The 16062-nt window shown below is 44.1% G+C and overlaps 1 protein-coding gene across 2 annotated transcripts; it reads right to left on the bottom strand.

Annotated features, from left to right (window-relative positions):
- Positions 1–10933: 10933 nt before the first annotated feature.
- Positions 10934–16044, bottom strand: CCDC127 (coiled-coil domain containing 127). Of its 2 annotated transcripts, none has more exons than XM_074824565.1 (3): positions 16000–16044; positions 15243–15370; positions 10934–14576 (listed from the first exon to the last, which is right to left on the bottom strand). In XM_074824565.1, exons 2-3 carry the CDS (start codon positions 15361–15363, stop codon positions 13906–13908), a joined length of 792 nt encoding a protein of 263 aa, XP_074680666.1. In that variant the 5' UTR covers positions 15364–15370; positions 16000–16044; the 3' UTR covers positions 10934–13905. The 2 variants fall into 2 exon arrangements, with proteins under 2 accessions (XP_074680666.1, XP_074680655.1); XM_074824554.1 differs by lacking the exon at positions 16000–16044 and adding an exon at positions 15756–15842.
- Positions 16045–16062: the final 18 nt, after the last annotated feature.

Below are 16062 nucleotides of genomic sequence, written 5' to 3' on the forward strand. Positions count from 1 at the left end.
CACGGATATACGCTAGCCCAGATTGATTTTCCCTATGCCTTGTAATGAGGTATTAATATTTCCCTAACTTGACTTCAAATACCTCTATCAGTCTGCCTAGTGATAGCACTTGCCTTTTTCATGACCCAGTCAGTTCTGTGCATGAGCTGTCTCCTGATTAACCACTGGATCAACGCCTTTCTTCTCCTTTGGCGGTTCCAGCTAAGGATTTCCTAGCTTGCAGCAGAACTTCTTTTTTTAAGTTAGCAAAAACATATTTTAAATTTAACACAGTTTCTGCTACTCCAGTACACTGAGCTACTCAGTTCTACACAAATGATACTTTTTCAGCATTCGCAATACCTCTGATATTGTGTCACGAGTATATCACTAATATGTTACTATTTTTTGTCCTTAGTCATTAGTGGAAGAATGACAAAAGTCTGTTCCTAAATGGATCCTTGAGGAACTGCATTGGTAATCTCCTCCCCTTAGACCACCATTTCTGCTTTCAGCACAGCTTACCATCATCATCAGATCTTTACTTAGTTCTTTGTTCATGTTATATCTTCTATTTAGCTCAGCTAATACATCCACTTGTGGTCAAGTGGCAGCTGGTCTACTAAAGTCCATTGCATTTACTGTACTTCCCTTGCCTAAAAAATTAAATTTTCACTTATAAGTGGCAATAGAGAACTTTCAAATTGCAGCTCCTCAACTTCCAATTTTGCAGAAAGACATTGACCTATTGGTTAATAGCACAGTCCAGGAGCTCACAACTCATATGGATTTTTAATCTGCCTCCTAAATCACAGGGAAATAATCCTAGTATTCATGCTGTAGGGAATATGAGGCAGTAATAAAGAGCAGACAGAAGACAAATAAGAAAACCCAACATCCTCCCCATAATACTACTACATTTCCTGACTTGTAGGCTTTAGTTCTAAATCTTTGCAAAGTCATGTAGAACCTCTTTCAATAATTGAATTAGTTCATGATTACATACTGTCCACACAACATATCTTACAGCTACAATCTAATAAGTCTATGCAATCAGAAATCTTTGACAATCAAGATTCTGTATAGAATTTATTGAACCTAAAATAACATGTTTCTCTTTAAGCACAGTGTAAGCTGACATGGAAGGAATGAATGTAGCTTCCTCTGGGAATCAAATTATATGAGGACAAATTGATATGATATAAAATAAATTCACACTTGTGTTAGGATGATCTGAAAATTTCTCTCTGCTAAGTTTCATGTGCAAGCAGTTTCCATCAGGATCCAAAAATACATTCCAGATTGCTTTCTACTGAATAAAGCTGAAATATCTTTCCGGTGAAGTTTATCTTACTTCAGTAATGCCAGGTTCCAGTGGTTGTTAGTTATCTATCAGTTGGTAAATATTTGCAGAAGCAAATATGCTGGTATAGCATCTAGCTCAAATTTCTTTATCAGTGTAATTGCACAGCTAATGATCTTGAAAGGCACAGCGCCTTTTTCTGAAGGACCTGTGGCAGCAATGACACCAGCTCGAAACAGATCCACAACTGCACGGAGCAGTTGTCTATATTGCCACCCTGTGGATTTGAGCAAACAAGTTGTGGCTGCTCTGCTGTAGTCACAGTCACTTGCTTATTCAACAGAGCCCTTTCTTCTGCTCCAAGGTAAACTCCTTCAAGTAACACAAGGCTTAGATTGTTAAAACTTTTCTAATGACACATTTGTCTTTTTGTCTACTACTCCCATATTTTTAATGTACTATATTTTCAAAAGTTAAAAGAGGTTATACAAAAAAGTAAGTCAACTTGTCTATAAATAACCCATAATTTAAAAAAAACTTGATTAAAAAGGAAGTATCCCCTTTCTAAATGTCATATATTTTACTGGAATATACACACATACACATTTGTGGAAGAATATGGACATATTCCTTTTCTTAGATGAAAATGTCTTTCATCTTGCAGGATGATGAACATGTTACGAAAGAATATGAGAGAGGATAGCAGTAAAGAAAAGAAATGGCAGTGTGAGGATACTGAGGATGTAAATCTAGACAACTGCAAGGTCAGAGCCACTCGCTTCCCTCTGAGGGTCCAGGTCCAGGCATGGTGCGGTACCCACCTGGGTGGAGGGGTTCCTGTCTATGGGCAGCCGCCAATGTGCCTGTGGTAGCCTGGTCTCCATGGGGACTGTCCCTGGCTGGGAGACAAGCCATCCTCCCCTGAAGTGAAAGTGGGGCCTGACACCCTCTCCCAAACTGACCACCTATCAGCTACCCCTTCTTCTGACCTTGCGGGGGTGTCTCTCTTCATGCTGGCGTGGGCACTCCTGGGCCAGCACAGCTCACTCACCCTGCAGGAAGCCATTCTGTATGGAGAAGGACAGGTTCTTCTCTTCTGTGAACGAGTTGAGTTGACTGACTGAAGAACCCAGCTGAAGCACCTGTCTTTACCCTCCACCATGGGCTGGAGGGGACTGCACTGGGGGAACCTCTTCTGACTGGGGAGGACAAGGAGCAACCAGAAAGACAGAGCAGGGGACTGTTCTTTAAGAAACTGAATTCCTTTCATTTAAAGCCATTGAGAAAAGGAGAGAGCAGCAGCAATAGGTGTGTTTGCATCCAGTCATAGTTTCAGGAAATAAATACAATATGGTCCTTTCCTTTTATCCCATCATCCCTGGTATGACATAGGACTAGTCTGTAACTCTCCAAATATTTTCAGTGATATTTACAGAGCATTGCACCTTAAAGCAATTAATCATAAATACCAAGTTTATTCTCTAATCTTGCCTTACCATGCTATTAGGATTAACTACATTATGTTCTCACCCTTTTTAGTACTGTAGCAGATACTGGTGTGAAATCTCTTACCCTAGAAGTTCTATAGTAATATCTCACCAGCATTAATCATATCTTTTTCAGTCAGCTTCTACTTTGTAGTCAAAGCAACATATACAGCAATTGAAGTTACTCTTGGTTGTATGATAAGCCTAAAACAGGAAAAGATGGAAATGTAAAGATGGTAGTAACTATACAGCCAAATGACTAAAGCACAGGATTCTCATTTGGAAGTGTAAAGTGGTAAAGATACAATAAAAGTGAATAAGAACAAGAAGAAAACTCAGGGGTTAAATGAAATTCTCTCTCTGACAGCCTGTCCCTGGCAAAATCTTCTTGGACCATCTTTTAAAATACACAGAGAAAACACAAAATCCTTTTACAAGCTGCTAATGGGTAAAATCCTTGAACAGCTATGCGGCGGGAGCACTGAACTCCAGGTTCAAGAGGACACTCAAAATCCCCAGCCTAGAGGACACTAATGATCATATTAGAACAGGAGATATGCAGGCAAAATGTTTCAGAGTTGCTTAGTTTTAAGGCTAATAATCAACGACAGGTGGTTATGGAATTTACCTTGCCAAGAAATGTTCTGTAGATCTTTAACTTGATCTAAGTTTTATGCTCTGTTGTTCTCAAACTCTACCCGATAAGTAACCAAAAGACACAGCTCCTCATCTGGCAGGATTTGATTTCCCATGTGTGTGCTTCAAGGTCGTTGCCGTCAGCCTGCAGCAGTTCAAGCAGGGATACCCTGAAGGCTTTGGAGAAGTCCAATAAACTTTGGAGGCTAAATCTCTTTCTATGTGATTGTAAACTTTTCCAGATGGGAGAGAAGTCCTTTTGTGCCAGCAAGTATCACTGCAGAGGAGAAACAGGACAGCACTGACTGAGCTGTCATTGAAACTGTCTAAGGCTATTGGGAACGTAACAGAGGTAGGATGTCATATACAATGACTTCTGCAAGCACCCCATTTTAGAGTGTTTTTATGGCATCAGGGACTTTCCTTCAGCTTTCTGACATGCTTAGAAATTGCCAGTCCATGTTTACTGTGGATGTAGCAGTGTCCTTAGCCAGAGAAGAATTAAAGGGAACAAGCTATGAAAATCATGTCTGCTGTAGTTCATCCAGATCTGAGTGACACTGATGCCCATGTGTCACTTTTCTCCTTTTATCTTCCAGAAATAGGCACAATCTTTATTTTTTTATATACTGGTAGTTTGCATAATGCTTACTTCATCATTACGCTCCAATCGTGTCTGGACCAGAGACCTCTGACCGTGTAGCATTGGAGATGTGCTCCAGAGGAGCTCATGGGAGCAGAAGGTGCCGCTGAGACTGCTGGCTACGAGAGCCATTAGCCACAAGGGGGAGGTAATATTTAATAATACGAAGCACCAGTCACTTCAGCTGAGGATTTCGTTCTGATTGTGTACGTCAAGTTTAGAAGTGAGGTGTATCAGAAATACAAACCCGCAGGAGCAGTTATAAAGAGAATAGTGAAGAGGCATTTTCCCAGCATCTGGACAGCTTGGGCTGGGATCAACCTGGAGCACAGGGCTGTTGGGGGTGCACGACAGCGAATGGCTGTCACGGAAGGACTCACAATCCCTCTGCACTCTTCAAACTCTTCCACAGACTCGTTTCCAGAGGCCCCATTTACTTTCAGTTATTTGGTTGTTGCCATTAGTATACACAGTAGCTAACACTTTCGGGGCTATTTTACCAGTAATATTTAATCTTTTTATTTTCTCCTATGGCTATCTATAATCTGTCTGTAATCAGTCTTTTTGCACAACTCCATCCACAGTAATTTCTCCAACAGTAGTACCTTGTGAGTAGGATTATATGCTATGGCTGTGCTTGTCTGTTTGGAATAAAGCTTGCCACACAGGTCAGTTGTTGGCCACCTCCCTTAGTGCTGTTTTACGGTAGGCTATCACGTGTATGAGCTGGGAGGTGTGACCATTTTTTAACAGCCCTTCTGATGTTAAGGTCCAGGTTGCTCCCTTCACCTCTTCATGGTTCGCCAAGTACGTGAGTCTTGGCACTGTGTAGGTCTTCAAAGTTGTGAGCTTTCTGTAAAGGTTTTGACAGAGTTTTTCCCATGTTAGAAAACCAACAATCAAGTTTCAATATTCAGATTTAGATATCCCTATCCTGAGGTAAATTTTCAACTCAGGGCATTTTCCAGAGTCTCCTGGAGCAATTGTGTTTGGCTTATATTGAACACCTTCCAGTGGCTGCAGTCATTGGTCATGTAAGAGTCATGGATGGGGTTGATGAAAAAGCCATGACATTTCTCCCTCCTGGGTTTTTAGATCAGGGCAGACACAGAAAGGTTGCTACAGGGAAACAGTGTTTTGCATCCCGTCCCATGTGTTGCTTGGCAGGACCAAGTCAACAACAAAGGCCAAGGTGATAATCTGGTTTTGCAACATCATGGCATTTGCTCTGGTGGAATCCATAGCCATCTTTTTCTAGGTTGCAGAGTAATGGATTGATTTGGTGACATTGTATCCCCTTGTTTGACACTGACATTGATAGTAATAGGCTCAGCATGATTCTTTTTCAATTACAGATGAATGGTGGCACTTCTAGATAAGTTTCATCTGACCACATGCTCAGATAGTTCTTTTTAGTTCAGGAGCAGAAGGTATCTTCATGTGTCACTGAGTAGCAGGTCTTCACTGGTTACTTACTGCCTACAAGGGTTGTGGTTTTTCCCAGCATATTGAATGATGACTGGGAGTGATTGTACACTCTCAGAGAACCCAGGTTCAGCTATAAGGCCTCTTTGTCACCCGCTGGCCATTAATAGGCCAAGCTTTTGTTCCCCTAGTCAGAATCCATGGAAAAAGTATTAAGATAGTTGATCAGATTGTGATAGGTCTCTCAGTTTTGCCACATAAGTTGATTTCAGTATCAAAATAGTTCTGTGTTCCTTGATACTACCCAGCAGACACACTGCCATTCATAAGTCAAAGCTCTGCCAATACCAGTCCCTTGGAGATCTGTTTGTACGAGGTCTTCTAAATTTACTTGGCCTAGGTCAAATGCTGAGGTTTTACTTGTTTCTTTTATCTCCTTCAAAATGTACTTAGGTGTTTGTTAGCAGTTTAAAAGATCAATTTGTCCACTCTCCAAGACTTTGAAAATTCTCTGTGCTGAGAAATGTTTTCTTACTCTCCCACCTGGACTTCACTGACTGAATATACTGCTGCACACATTCACAGACAGAACATTTATTATTTTTATAGGGATATTTTGCATAGAGTAATGCTCACAGGGGCAATCAGATCTCTTGACCAAGATGCCTGCCTGGATGCTGGTGTTGCAAACATCCCTCAATGGTGTCTTCAGCTAGATGGACTGAGACTCCCTGAGCTGTTGTTCCAGTGAATTCTCTGTGATCACTACAGTGTATGCATGATCAGCTCTTGTTGATTATCTTAAAGTACGTACAAACCACAACTTAATTATGAACAAAAGACAGCCCCACATGGCCATCCTTGCATAGGCAGGAACAATTTCCACTGACCATATAAAATTATGCAGGGTTTAGTCAGTTCCCCAATTGACAACAGGAACTGCTTGGGGAAATCCCTGGCTGTGCACTAGAACCCTCACCCCATGTGGTTAAGCAGTGTACCTAAACATACAGACAGGGTCTAATCACCTTACAGAGCAGAGCTCCTGCATATCAGCAGGAGCTCCCTGGGGAAACTTCTGCGTGGCCCCAGCTGCTGGGAGAACTCCTGCAGCAATCAGTCGGTTGTTTTGTTGTGAAGTGGCTGGCAGATCAGTTGATCTCATTGCCAAGCTACCCTAAATTTCAGTGAGTTGCTTCTTTGCAGATCCATCTGTTGTCTCGGCTATGTAGGGATTAGCTGGAGAGGTCCTGGACCAGACAGTCAATTAATGACTAAGTGGCCTTGGCATGCACACAGGCAAAGCCTTCATACCCAGCTGCACCACGGCTGTAACTATAAACTTGACTTTCATCCTTTTATCACAGCAATAACTTAAATTCCTTTGGTTTTGCCACAATACCTGTGCCGTTGACCGCTGTTTCTGCCTTGTATCCTCCACAAAGGAACACTCCCTATTTTCTCATCCTCACATAGGGCTGATCAAAAGTGTGATTTAAAGAGCAAGAGGCAATGGCTGGCTTCCTAAGACCCTTCCCTTCAGAGGGGCTTGAACAGAGCTGTCACTTCCAGAGCACAGCATCCCTCTGAGTAAGACATGTTGTCATGTCAGCGGTCTTCTGGCAGCTCTTTAGGCAAAAGCAGTGAGAGAAGGCCAGACCCTCTGGGCTGCTCCTCTTTACCTGTCCCCCTTCAGGAGCATTTTCTAAGGAAGATTTCCCTTTTCTAGCACTCAGTCCAAGTTCTGTGAAGTCCAGAGTGCGTTTTTTGCTTCTCTTTGTGCTGCATGCACCCAGGACAGCAGCTGTATTGCACAACAGACAGACCAAACAGAACATGCTTTTTGCTTTTATCGAAAGCACAGGATCACAGAATCACAGAATCATCTAGGTTGGAAAAGACCTTGAAGATCATCCAGTCCAACCATTAACCTAACACTGACAGTTCCCAACTATACCATGTTCCTAAGCACTATGTCGACTCTACTCTTAAACACCTCCAGGGATGGGGACTCCACCACCTCCCTGGGCAGCCCATTCCAACGCCTAACAACCCGTTCTGTAAAGAAATGCTTCCTAATATCCAGTCTAAACCTTCCCTGGTGCAACTTGAGGCCATTCCCTCTTGTCCTATCACTTGTTACTTGGTTAAAGAGACTTGGTTAAAGATGTCTCAGGGTGTTTCCTTACCTGTGTCTAAATGTAGAAAGTCATATGAACTGTATGGGTAACAAACAGGAGGAGCTTGAAGCCATGATGCAACAGGAAAATTATGATGTAGTGGCTATCACAGAAACATGGTGGGATGTCTCCCATGACTGGAGTGCGTCAGTTGATGGCTACAAGCTCTTTAGGAGGGATAGACAGGAAGGAGAGGTGGTGGGGTGGGGCTGTATGTTAGGGACTGTTATGATTGCTTTGAGTACAAGTGTAGTGAAGACAGGGTGGAGTGTCTTTGCGTTAGAATCAGGGGGAAGGACAACAGGGCAAATGGTCTAGTAGGAGTCTACTATAGGCCACCCACCCAGGACAGAGAGGTGGATGAAATATTTTGGAGAAATCTCACGATCGCTTGCCCTTGTTCTTGTGGGAGACTTTAACTTCCCAGACATCTGCTGGAAATACAACACAGCAGAGCGGGACCAGTCCCGGAGATTCCTGGAATGTGTGGCAGATAACTTCCTGGCGCAGCTGGTGAGAGAACCAACCAGAGAAGGTGCCCTGTTGGATCTCTTCTTTGTGAACAGAGAAGGACTGGTGGATGATGTGGCGGTTGGAGGCCGACTAGGGCACAGTGATCATGAAATAATAGAGTTCTCTATTCTTAGAGAGGCCAGGAGAGGGGGAAGCAGGACTGACATCCTGGACTTCCAAAGGGCTGACTTTGTCTTGTTTAGGCACCAGCTTGACAGGATCCCTTGGGAGATGGTCCTGAAGGGTATAGGGGTCCAGGAAGGCTGGGCACTCTTTAAGAAGGAAGTGTTAATGGCTCAGGAGCAGGCAGTCCCCAGGTGCTGTAAGAGAAGCCGGCGACAGAGAAGACCACCCTGGCTAAACAGGGAGCTTTGACTGCAACTCAGGGAGAAAAGGAGAGTTTACAGACTTATGGAAGAAGGGGCTAGCCACTCACAGTGATTACAAAGCTGCTGTGAGGCTATGCAGGGCGGAAATCAAGAGGTCTAAAGCCCAGCTGGAAATTAATCTGGCTTCAGCAACCAAGAACAACAAGAAATGTTTCTGTAAGTATGTGAGCAGCAAAAGAAAGACCAGAGAGAGCCTCCATCCCCTGCTAGATGCAGTAGGAAACATGGTAACAAGTGATGAGGAGAAGGCTGAGGTACTTAATGCCGCCTTTCCCTCAGTCTTTAATAACAAGACTAGTTGTATTGAGGGAATCCAGCCTCCTCAGCCAGAAGACAGAGACTGGGAGAATGACCCCCCCCACAAGCCAGGAGGAGACAGTCAGTGACCTACTGCATCACATAGACATACACAAGTGTATGGACCGGATGGGATACACGTGAGGGTGCTGAAGGAGCTGGCTGGGGTGCTCGCCAAGCTGCTTTCCATCATTTACCAGCAGTCCTGGCTGACCGGGGAGGTCCCAACAGATTGGAAACTGGCCAGTGTGACGCCCAGATATAAGAAGGGTCAGAAGGATGATCTGGGAAATTACAGGCCTGTCAGCTTGACTTTGGTGCCCAGGAAGCTGATGGAGCAGCTCATCCTGAGTACCATCACAGAACACATGCGAGACAACCAGGGGATCAGGCCCAGTCAGCATGGGTTTGTGAAAGGCAGGTCCTGCTTGACAAACCTGATCTCATTCTATGACAGGGTGACAAAAAACTGGCTGGATGGCCGGGCCCAAAGAGTTGTGGTGAATGGAGTTAAATCTAGTTGGCGGCCGGTCACGAGTGGTGTCCCCCAGGGCTCCGTTTTGGGGCCACTCCTATTTAACATCTTTATTGATGATCTAGACGAGGGGATCGAGTGCACCCTCAGTAAGTTTGCAGATGACACCAAGTTGGGTGGGAGTGTTGATCTGCTCGAGGGTAGGGAGGCTCTGCAGAGAGACCTGGACAGGCTGGAGCAATGGGCTAAGGCCACCTGTAGGAGTTTCAATAAGGCCAAAGGCCGGGTGCTGCACTTGGGCCACAACAACCCCCAGCAGCGCTACAGGCTTGGGGAGGAGTGGCTGGAAAGCTGCCAGTCAGAGAGGGAGCTGGGGGTGTTGATTGACAGCCAGCTGAACATGAGCCAGCAGTGTGCCCAGGTGGCCAGGAAGGCCAATGGCATCCTGGCTTGCATCAGAAATAGCGTGGCCAGCAGGGACAGGGAGGTGATCTTACCCCTGTACTCGGCACTGGTGAGGCTGCACCTCGATCACTGTGTTCAGTTTTGGGCCCCTCACTACAAAAAGGACATTGAATGACTCGAGCGTGTCCAGAGAAGGGCAACGAAGCTGGTGAAGGATCTGGAGCACATGTCGTACGAGGAGCGGCTGAGGGAACTGGGGTTGTTTAGTCTGGAGAAGAGGAGGCTGAGGGGAGACCTCATCGCCCTCTACAGCTACCTGAAAGGAGGTTGCAGAGAGCTGAGGATGAGTCTCTTTAACCAAGTAACAAGCGATAGGACAAGAGGGAATGGCCTCAAGTTGCACCAGGGAAGATTTAGACTAGATATTAGGAAGCATTTCTTTACAGAATGGGTTGTTAGGCGTTGGAATGGGCTGCCCAGGGAGGTGGTGGAGTCCCCATCCCTGGAGGTGTTTAAGAGTAGAGTCGACATAGTGCTGAGGGACATGGTGTAGTTGGGAACTGTCAATGTTAGGTTAATGGTTGGACTGGATGATCTTCAAGGTCTTTTCCAACCTAGACGATTCTGTGATTCTGTGAACACAGCTACCGCCCTGCAGACTGGGGACAACTTACCTGTGATGATGAGGGATGGGTAAATGTGAAGGATTGTGTCAAATACAAAGAGATTAAGGATCTTTTATAAAGGAAACAAGGACTTTCAGAGTGTCTGAACACTGTCCTAGAGCAGCTGGACTGTAGCTCTTCACAGAGAGCAGGAAGATGAGAAAACCCACACAGGGAAACAAAAAGGAGCTGACGTGCCGGATGAGACATCTGAGGGATTCTGGAGGAAGGCAGAATACCCTACGTAACAGACAGAAGGAATTACCCCGGCCTTTCAGTGGGATGGTCATCTTTAATAATTTATCTTTAGTTAAAGCTGGTGCACTTATCTGTTTAACAATGCTGTTCTTTCCTAAGAATGAAAAAAACTTTCCAACATATTCTCAGCACCAAGACCAAAACTTTTCACGTGCCAATTTAAAAATTGTTCAAATTGTAAAACCTTAAAATTGTGCATTTTTCTTAGAAAGTTGGAATAAAATAGCAAATTCCACTCCTCCCACTCCCCTTGCCCAAGATACAAAACAGTGCAGAAATATGTAAGAGTTTTTATTAATTGCTTTTGGTTGTTTAGCAGGTGAGTGACCATCTTCATAACAAAAAAAAGTTCATTAAATATTTTGAAAACAAATTATTCTTGCATTCTACATATATATGGGCATTTCCGATCAAATAACCAATCCAGAAGAATAGCTATCGGGCAAGATAAAACTCACAACAGAACTTTCAACATAACAACCCACAAAGGGGGAATGTTTCAAAAATACTAACTCACCAACAAACATGAGTTTTGGAGGAAACTAACAGGCCCGCTGTTTCTAAACCAGTAACACACTTTTTAAAATCCTCCTCAAATAACTCTTCAGTCTTAATATACTTATCTGCAAAGTGTCCATGAACAATAGTTCAACCAATAGTTGTACAAATAATTGACACTTCTAAAAAAGTGAAATCAAGTATCAAACATTACATTGCATCCAACCCTGTACAATTGAGCATATGATGCTTCAACTTACATATTTATACTGAAAAAATAATTTTACCCTCTTACATTTCCTTTAAACATTTTGAGTGATGTCAGTGACAAACTATAAAAAAAATGAAAAAGCATAAAATGTTTGATCTTTTAATATTGAGAACTAATGAACATGTACAAATTCAAGGCATGTATCTCAAACACATTGGCATTGATTCAGTGGCTGCTATTTGTCAGCTGAGTTGCTTAACTGCCTGTACCATATGAACTGTGCCACAGGTGTGTGGCCAGACACTTTCCACATCCCAGAGGAATTACAGGCAGGGTAAATTATTCAGACTAATTTGTTCCACTGGGCAATTAGGGTATGTGCATGTGGCCAGCTACAGCAGCTTGGCTCAGGCTGTCACAGAAGAGCAGTAACTCAATTGCATTCCCATCTCCCAACCTGCCTGTGCTTGGCATCCAGACAAACTTTGGCCTTGCCAGTGTTTGTGATGGTAGCTTTTTTCCCCCAGGTCTGTCATCGACTACAACTTTATTTAAAAAAAAAAAAAAAAAAAAAAAATCAGTACATAAGAGACTAATAAATCAATACAACAGTGTAATTAGCATCACAAAGGTAAGCAAAATAACAACTGGAAAACTGAGTAGTTGGAAAATGTGTATTCTGTTTAAGAATTTTGTTTCATGTTAGGTATTTTTGCTGAATAACTGGATTAGGTTGCATACAGTACTTCAAAAGATGTATCCATTGTCTTTAGCGTCCAGACTGAAATGAAACCAGGAGGAAATAATAAGAGAAAAACCCGCATCTGCTGGAGTTCTCTGTTAAACTTGGATGGGCATTCACTTAGCTGGATTGCTTCCGAGCCAAGCAGTAGCTGATTGCCTAGAGCAAACGTGTTTGTCAAGCCTAGCCCTCAGTAAATAAAGAGCTGCTAATTAAAGAACTGACAATCTAGCAACACTAATGAAAGTTAAGTAACAAAGACCAGATGTTAAAAACAAAAGGGTAACCACTGCCCCTTTGAGGTCTAAGGCTAGATTAGAAAGGAAGAAGAAAAAAAGTTATTCTCCAAAATGGCACATTTGAAAAAGAAGGTGGTTCCTACTGCTACAAGGACCCAAATAATACTCACAGTTTTAAGGGATTTCAAGCATGGAAATGCACTGGGGTTTTGGTTGTTTGTTGGTTTTTTGTTTTGTTTTTCTTTTTCTTTTTCTTTTTTTTTTTTAAAATCTAACGTGCCTATTTGACTGTACTAGTTAAATTAAAAAGCCCCCTTTCTTAAAAGTTTGCAAAGTTTTTATATCTGTAGGCTTTCATGGTCAGGTGTATGTGAGGTGGTGAACCATAACCTCAAAATTTAAGTTGTGGAAAAGTATATTTCCATTCTGGGAGAACTGAGACAGTCAGAGAGAGAGGTAGTGGCTACCAGTACAGGTTGCATTTAAATTCCTATCTGCAAGTAACAAACAGGATCTGTCCAAGGAACAGAGCCAGGTGCAATGGCTGTAATCCACGGAGGTTCCCACAAGCTAACCAGGTATCAGCCTGTGCGCTGGGATGCGAGGCAGCAGCACGGTGACATCTATAATGGAGGCGCGCTGCTGGATTACAACCAAAACCCTGACTGAGAAAAAAACATAAGTATTCTTAACACATCCAGTATGATGAGAATATAACTGAGTTTATACACTCTCTAGTGTTCAAGCATGGATCCCTAGCTCCAATGAGACTTTCACCAATCTGTTTCTTTATGTGTTATTTCAATTAGCATCTTTTGGATGTTTCATTCATAAAGTATTATTTGTATATTAAGCTGGAAGACAATGCAAGACTGATTAATTTGAAACATGATAATACTACTCCCCCCTCAGAATACTCATACATTTATACACACACACATTCACACGTATATATATTTATATAAATGTACATACACATAGGATTATACATGTGTACATACATATATATAAATGTATATACATGTAGGATTGATGTGGCAAGCGGCTTGCTCATACATGGTCTGCTCCAAACATCTGCCTCAAAATCAGCCTTGCTTCAACAAACTTAAAAATAAGATCAAATCAAATCAAAAAGATAGCATTGAGACACCATGTAAAACATCCAGGATAAGGAGCACAATGTGCTACCCCACTTGGGGGAGACAAATCACACTTCTCTGTTAATGGGAGTATGACCATCAACTACATAAAATCTCTCTAAACGGAGTTCTGTTTTGCTGCTTCTGATACCTATGGAAGCTGGCATACCTCTATACTACACTGCAGTCTGCAATACAAACACACTCACAGAGTTTAAGAGCATGCATAGCTCACTGGAGCATCTGTTGTTAGACAGTGAAAGGAAAGGCACCAACACTGCACACGTCCCATGCAAATACAAGTGCAACGAGGAGGAAAAATGGAAACACAGTAGGAGCATTAAACAGCTTCAGACTACAACTGTGATTGTCCCTACTATGCACAGTCGATCACATGATATCCCATTACTTCCCCTGCTTATCATTTTCCTAACATGGCCTTTTCTGCCCTCTTGAACTTCTGTAGTTCAATAGCTAGTTCCCAATATCTCAGATACAGCCACATAAGTCTTCCATTTTGACTTTTGTTCCTGTTCAGCAGATTGCCACAGTAGTTATCATGTTTGAAAATATCTTTTAAGCCACTTTCCATTTGTAGAGCCATAGCAACAGGATCAGTTGCTGCTTTAACTAGCAGATTCTTCTCTATTTCGAGTCTCTGGCTTCTGGGTACCACAAGACTGCAGTAGATGTCCTGCCTTTCTTGAAGTCCCTCTTCAAATTCTTTTAGTAAAATACTGGCTCTCTTTTGCCACTCTTCTTCCTTTGCCAGACAACTCTGGTACAAGTTACCTGCTGCTCCTGAGTGCAAAAGGACTTGTTTTTCTCGCTCTAACTTCTCCTGTTTCTGTTCTAGGATCTTTCTTTCTTCTACTAGTTTGCGACTCTGGGACACGAGGGCCTGACGGTAACTCAGGGTTCTGTTCCGTTCCTTTTCCAGCTCCAACTCCAAATGAGCAACTGTGCGACGATTTTCTGTGATTACATCCCGGTATTTGGCTTCCAGGTCTTTTTGTAATGTTGAATGTTTTTTATAATATTCTTTCTTTTCTCTTTCTATTTCTTTTTGACATTCTCTGGTCCAGATCCAACCTATCATATATAAATGAGACTTCAGACATAAGTACAACAGATATAACATTGATGGATATGATTAATTAACTATGCCTCTAAAGAAGCTATTAAGTGGTAAAAAACTTTCTTTCCTGTCCTCCCCAGGGATATTCACTTCTGTTCACATGTCCCACAAATGTATTTCTGTGGGTGTGTTTCACAGTAAGACACTTTAAATGATCATGTTTCCTTTGAAGTGAAAGCTCCCCTACTCTTATTGCTAAAACATACACTTTTTGGATTAAAGAAGGGAAATAAAGTTATGGGGAAACAAACTGGAGGTTTCCAATGCAGGAACCGCACTGAGAAATTTTCAGGTCCAGTAAATAAATATACACCAGCAGCTCCTTGGGTTGTTACCTTCAGGCTCTCTAGCACATCACATGTCCACTCTTCTGAAAGAGCTTTGTAAACTGGTGTATTAAATATGGATTCAGTTCCATGTATGAAAAAATGGCCATTGCCTTAATGCTACAAACAGTGCTTACTGTTTATAACATTATACATGAGCAGACCAGAGGGAAGCCCTAGGGGGGGCATTACTTTACTGCTGTACGGCTTCAGAGAGTCCCCTCTGGCTGGGGGGTGGGACGCCTGGGCACCCACACACACCAGCTCCCGCCGAGAGGCCTGGGCACTACTTACGGAAGGCGGCCAAGCCCAGCATGGGGACCAGCAAGGCGTAGTTCCATCTGCTGCCTTCATCCCCGGGCTCTCGTTGGTTTGGCAGGATGTTCCAGTTGGGAGGGTCATTTAAATTATTCATGAGGCACCTTAGATTTACAGGAGAGAAACAACGGCCTAAGCGGCAGGCAGAGGGCTTAAGCCGCTCCCCCGCCACCCCATCGCCCGGACCCGCTAACCGCGGGACAGGTATTTCTGCCCGAGACCCTCAACCGCCGGCCCCGCCACTCGGGAACTTTGCACGGACGCGCTGCCGGCCGGTGAGAGGCTTCCCGGCCCCTCCGTAACCGGCAGCCTAGGCGCGGCCGGGACCGCACCGCAGCGGCCCCCTGGGCCTCGGCGCTGCCGTTGTTACCGCCCACCCCCTTCCCCGGCCCGGCGGCACGTTAGCTGCTGCTGCTGTCCCGAAGACCTCCAGGTTCCTCCACGTTGCAGGCCCCGGCCCCGCCGCCCCGGAACGAACCAGCCACCTACCAGCCCGGGAGCACCGGGCCGCGGCGGAGCCTTGTCGCTGTCACCTGTCGGCCCCGCCCCCTCCCGGGCCGGCCCATTAGCCTATAGACAGAGGGGGTAAGCCGAGGAGGACAACAAGCGGACTCGCTCGATCCCTAAGCGTTCCCGGTCGCCCGGCCCCGGTCCAGCCCGCTCAGATGGAGGGGTACGTTTGGGAGAGACGGGGAGGTTTGGGGGGGCATCCCGCACGCGAGCACGCACTCACACAGCTCGTGATTCCCCCCCTCTTCCCGGCACAATTGGTCTCTCCCACCGAGCCTCACGGGCA

This window comes from Strix aluco, chromosome 1, assembly GCF_031877795.1.
Source record: "Strix aluco isolate bStrAlu1 chromosome 1, bStrAlu1.hap1, whole genome shotgun sequence".
NCBI classification, from domain to species: domain Eukaryota; kingdom Metazoa; phylum Chordata; class Aves; order Strigiformes; family Strigidae; genus Strix; species Strix aluco.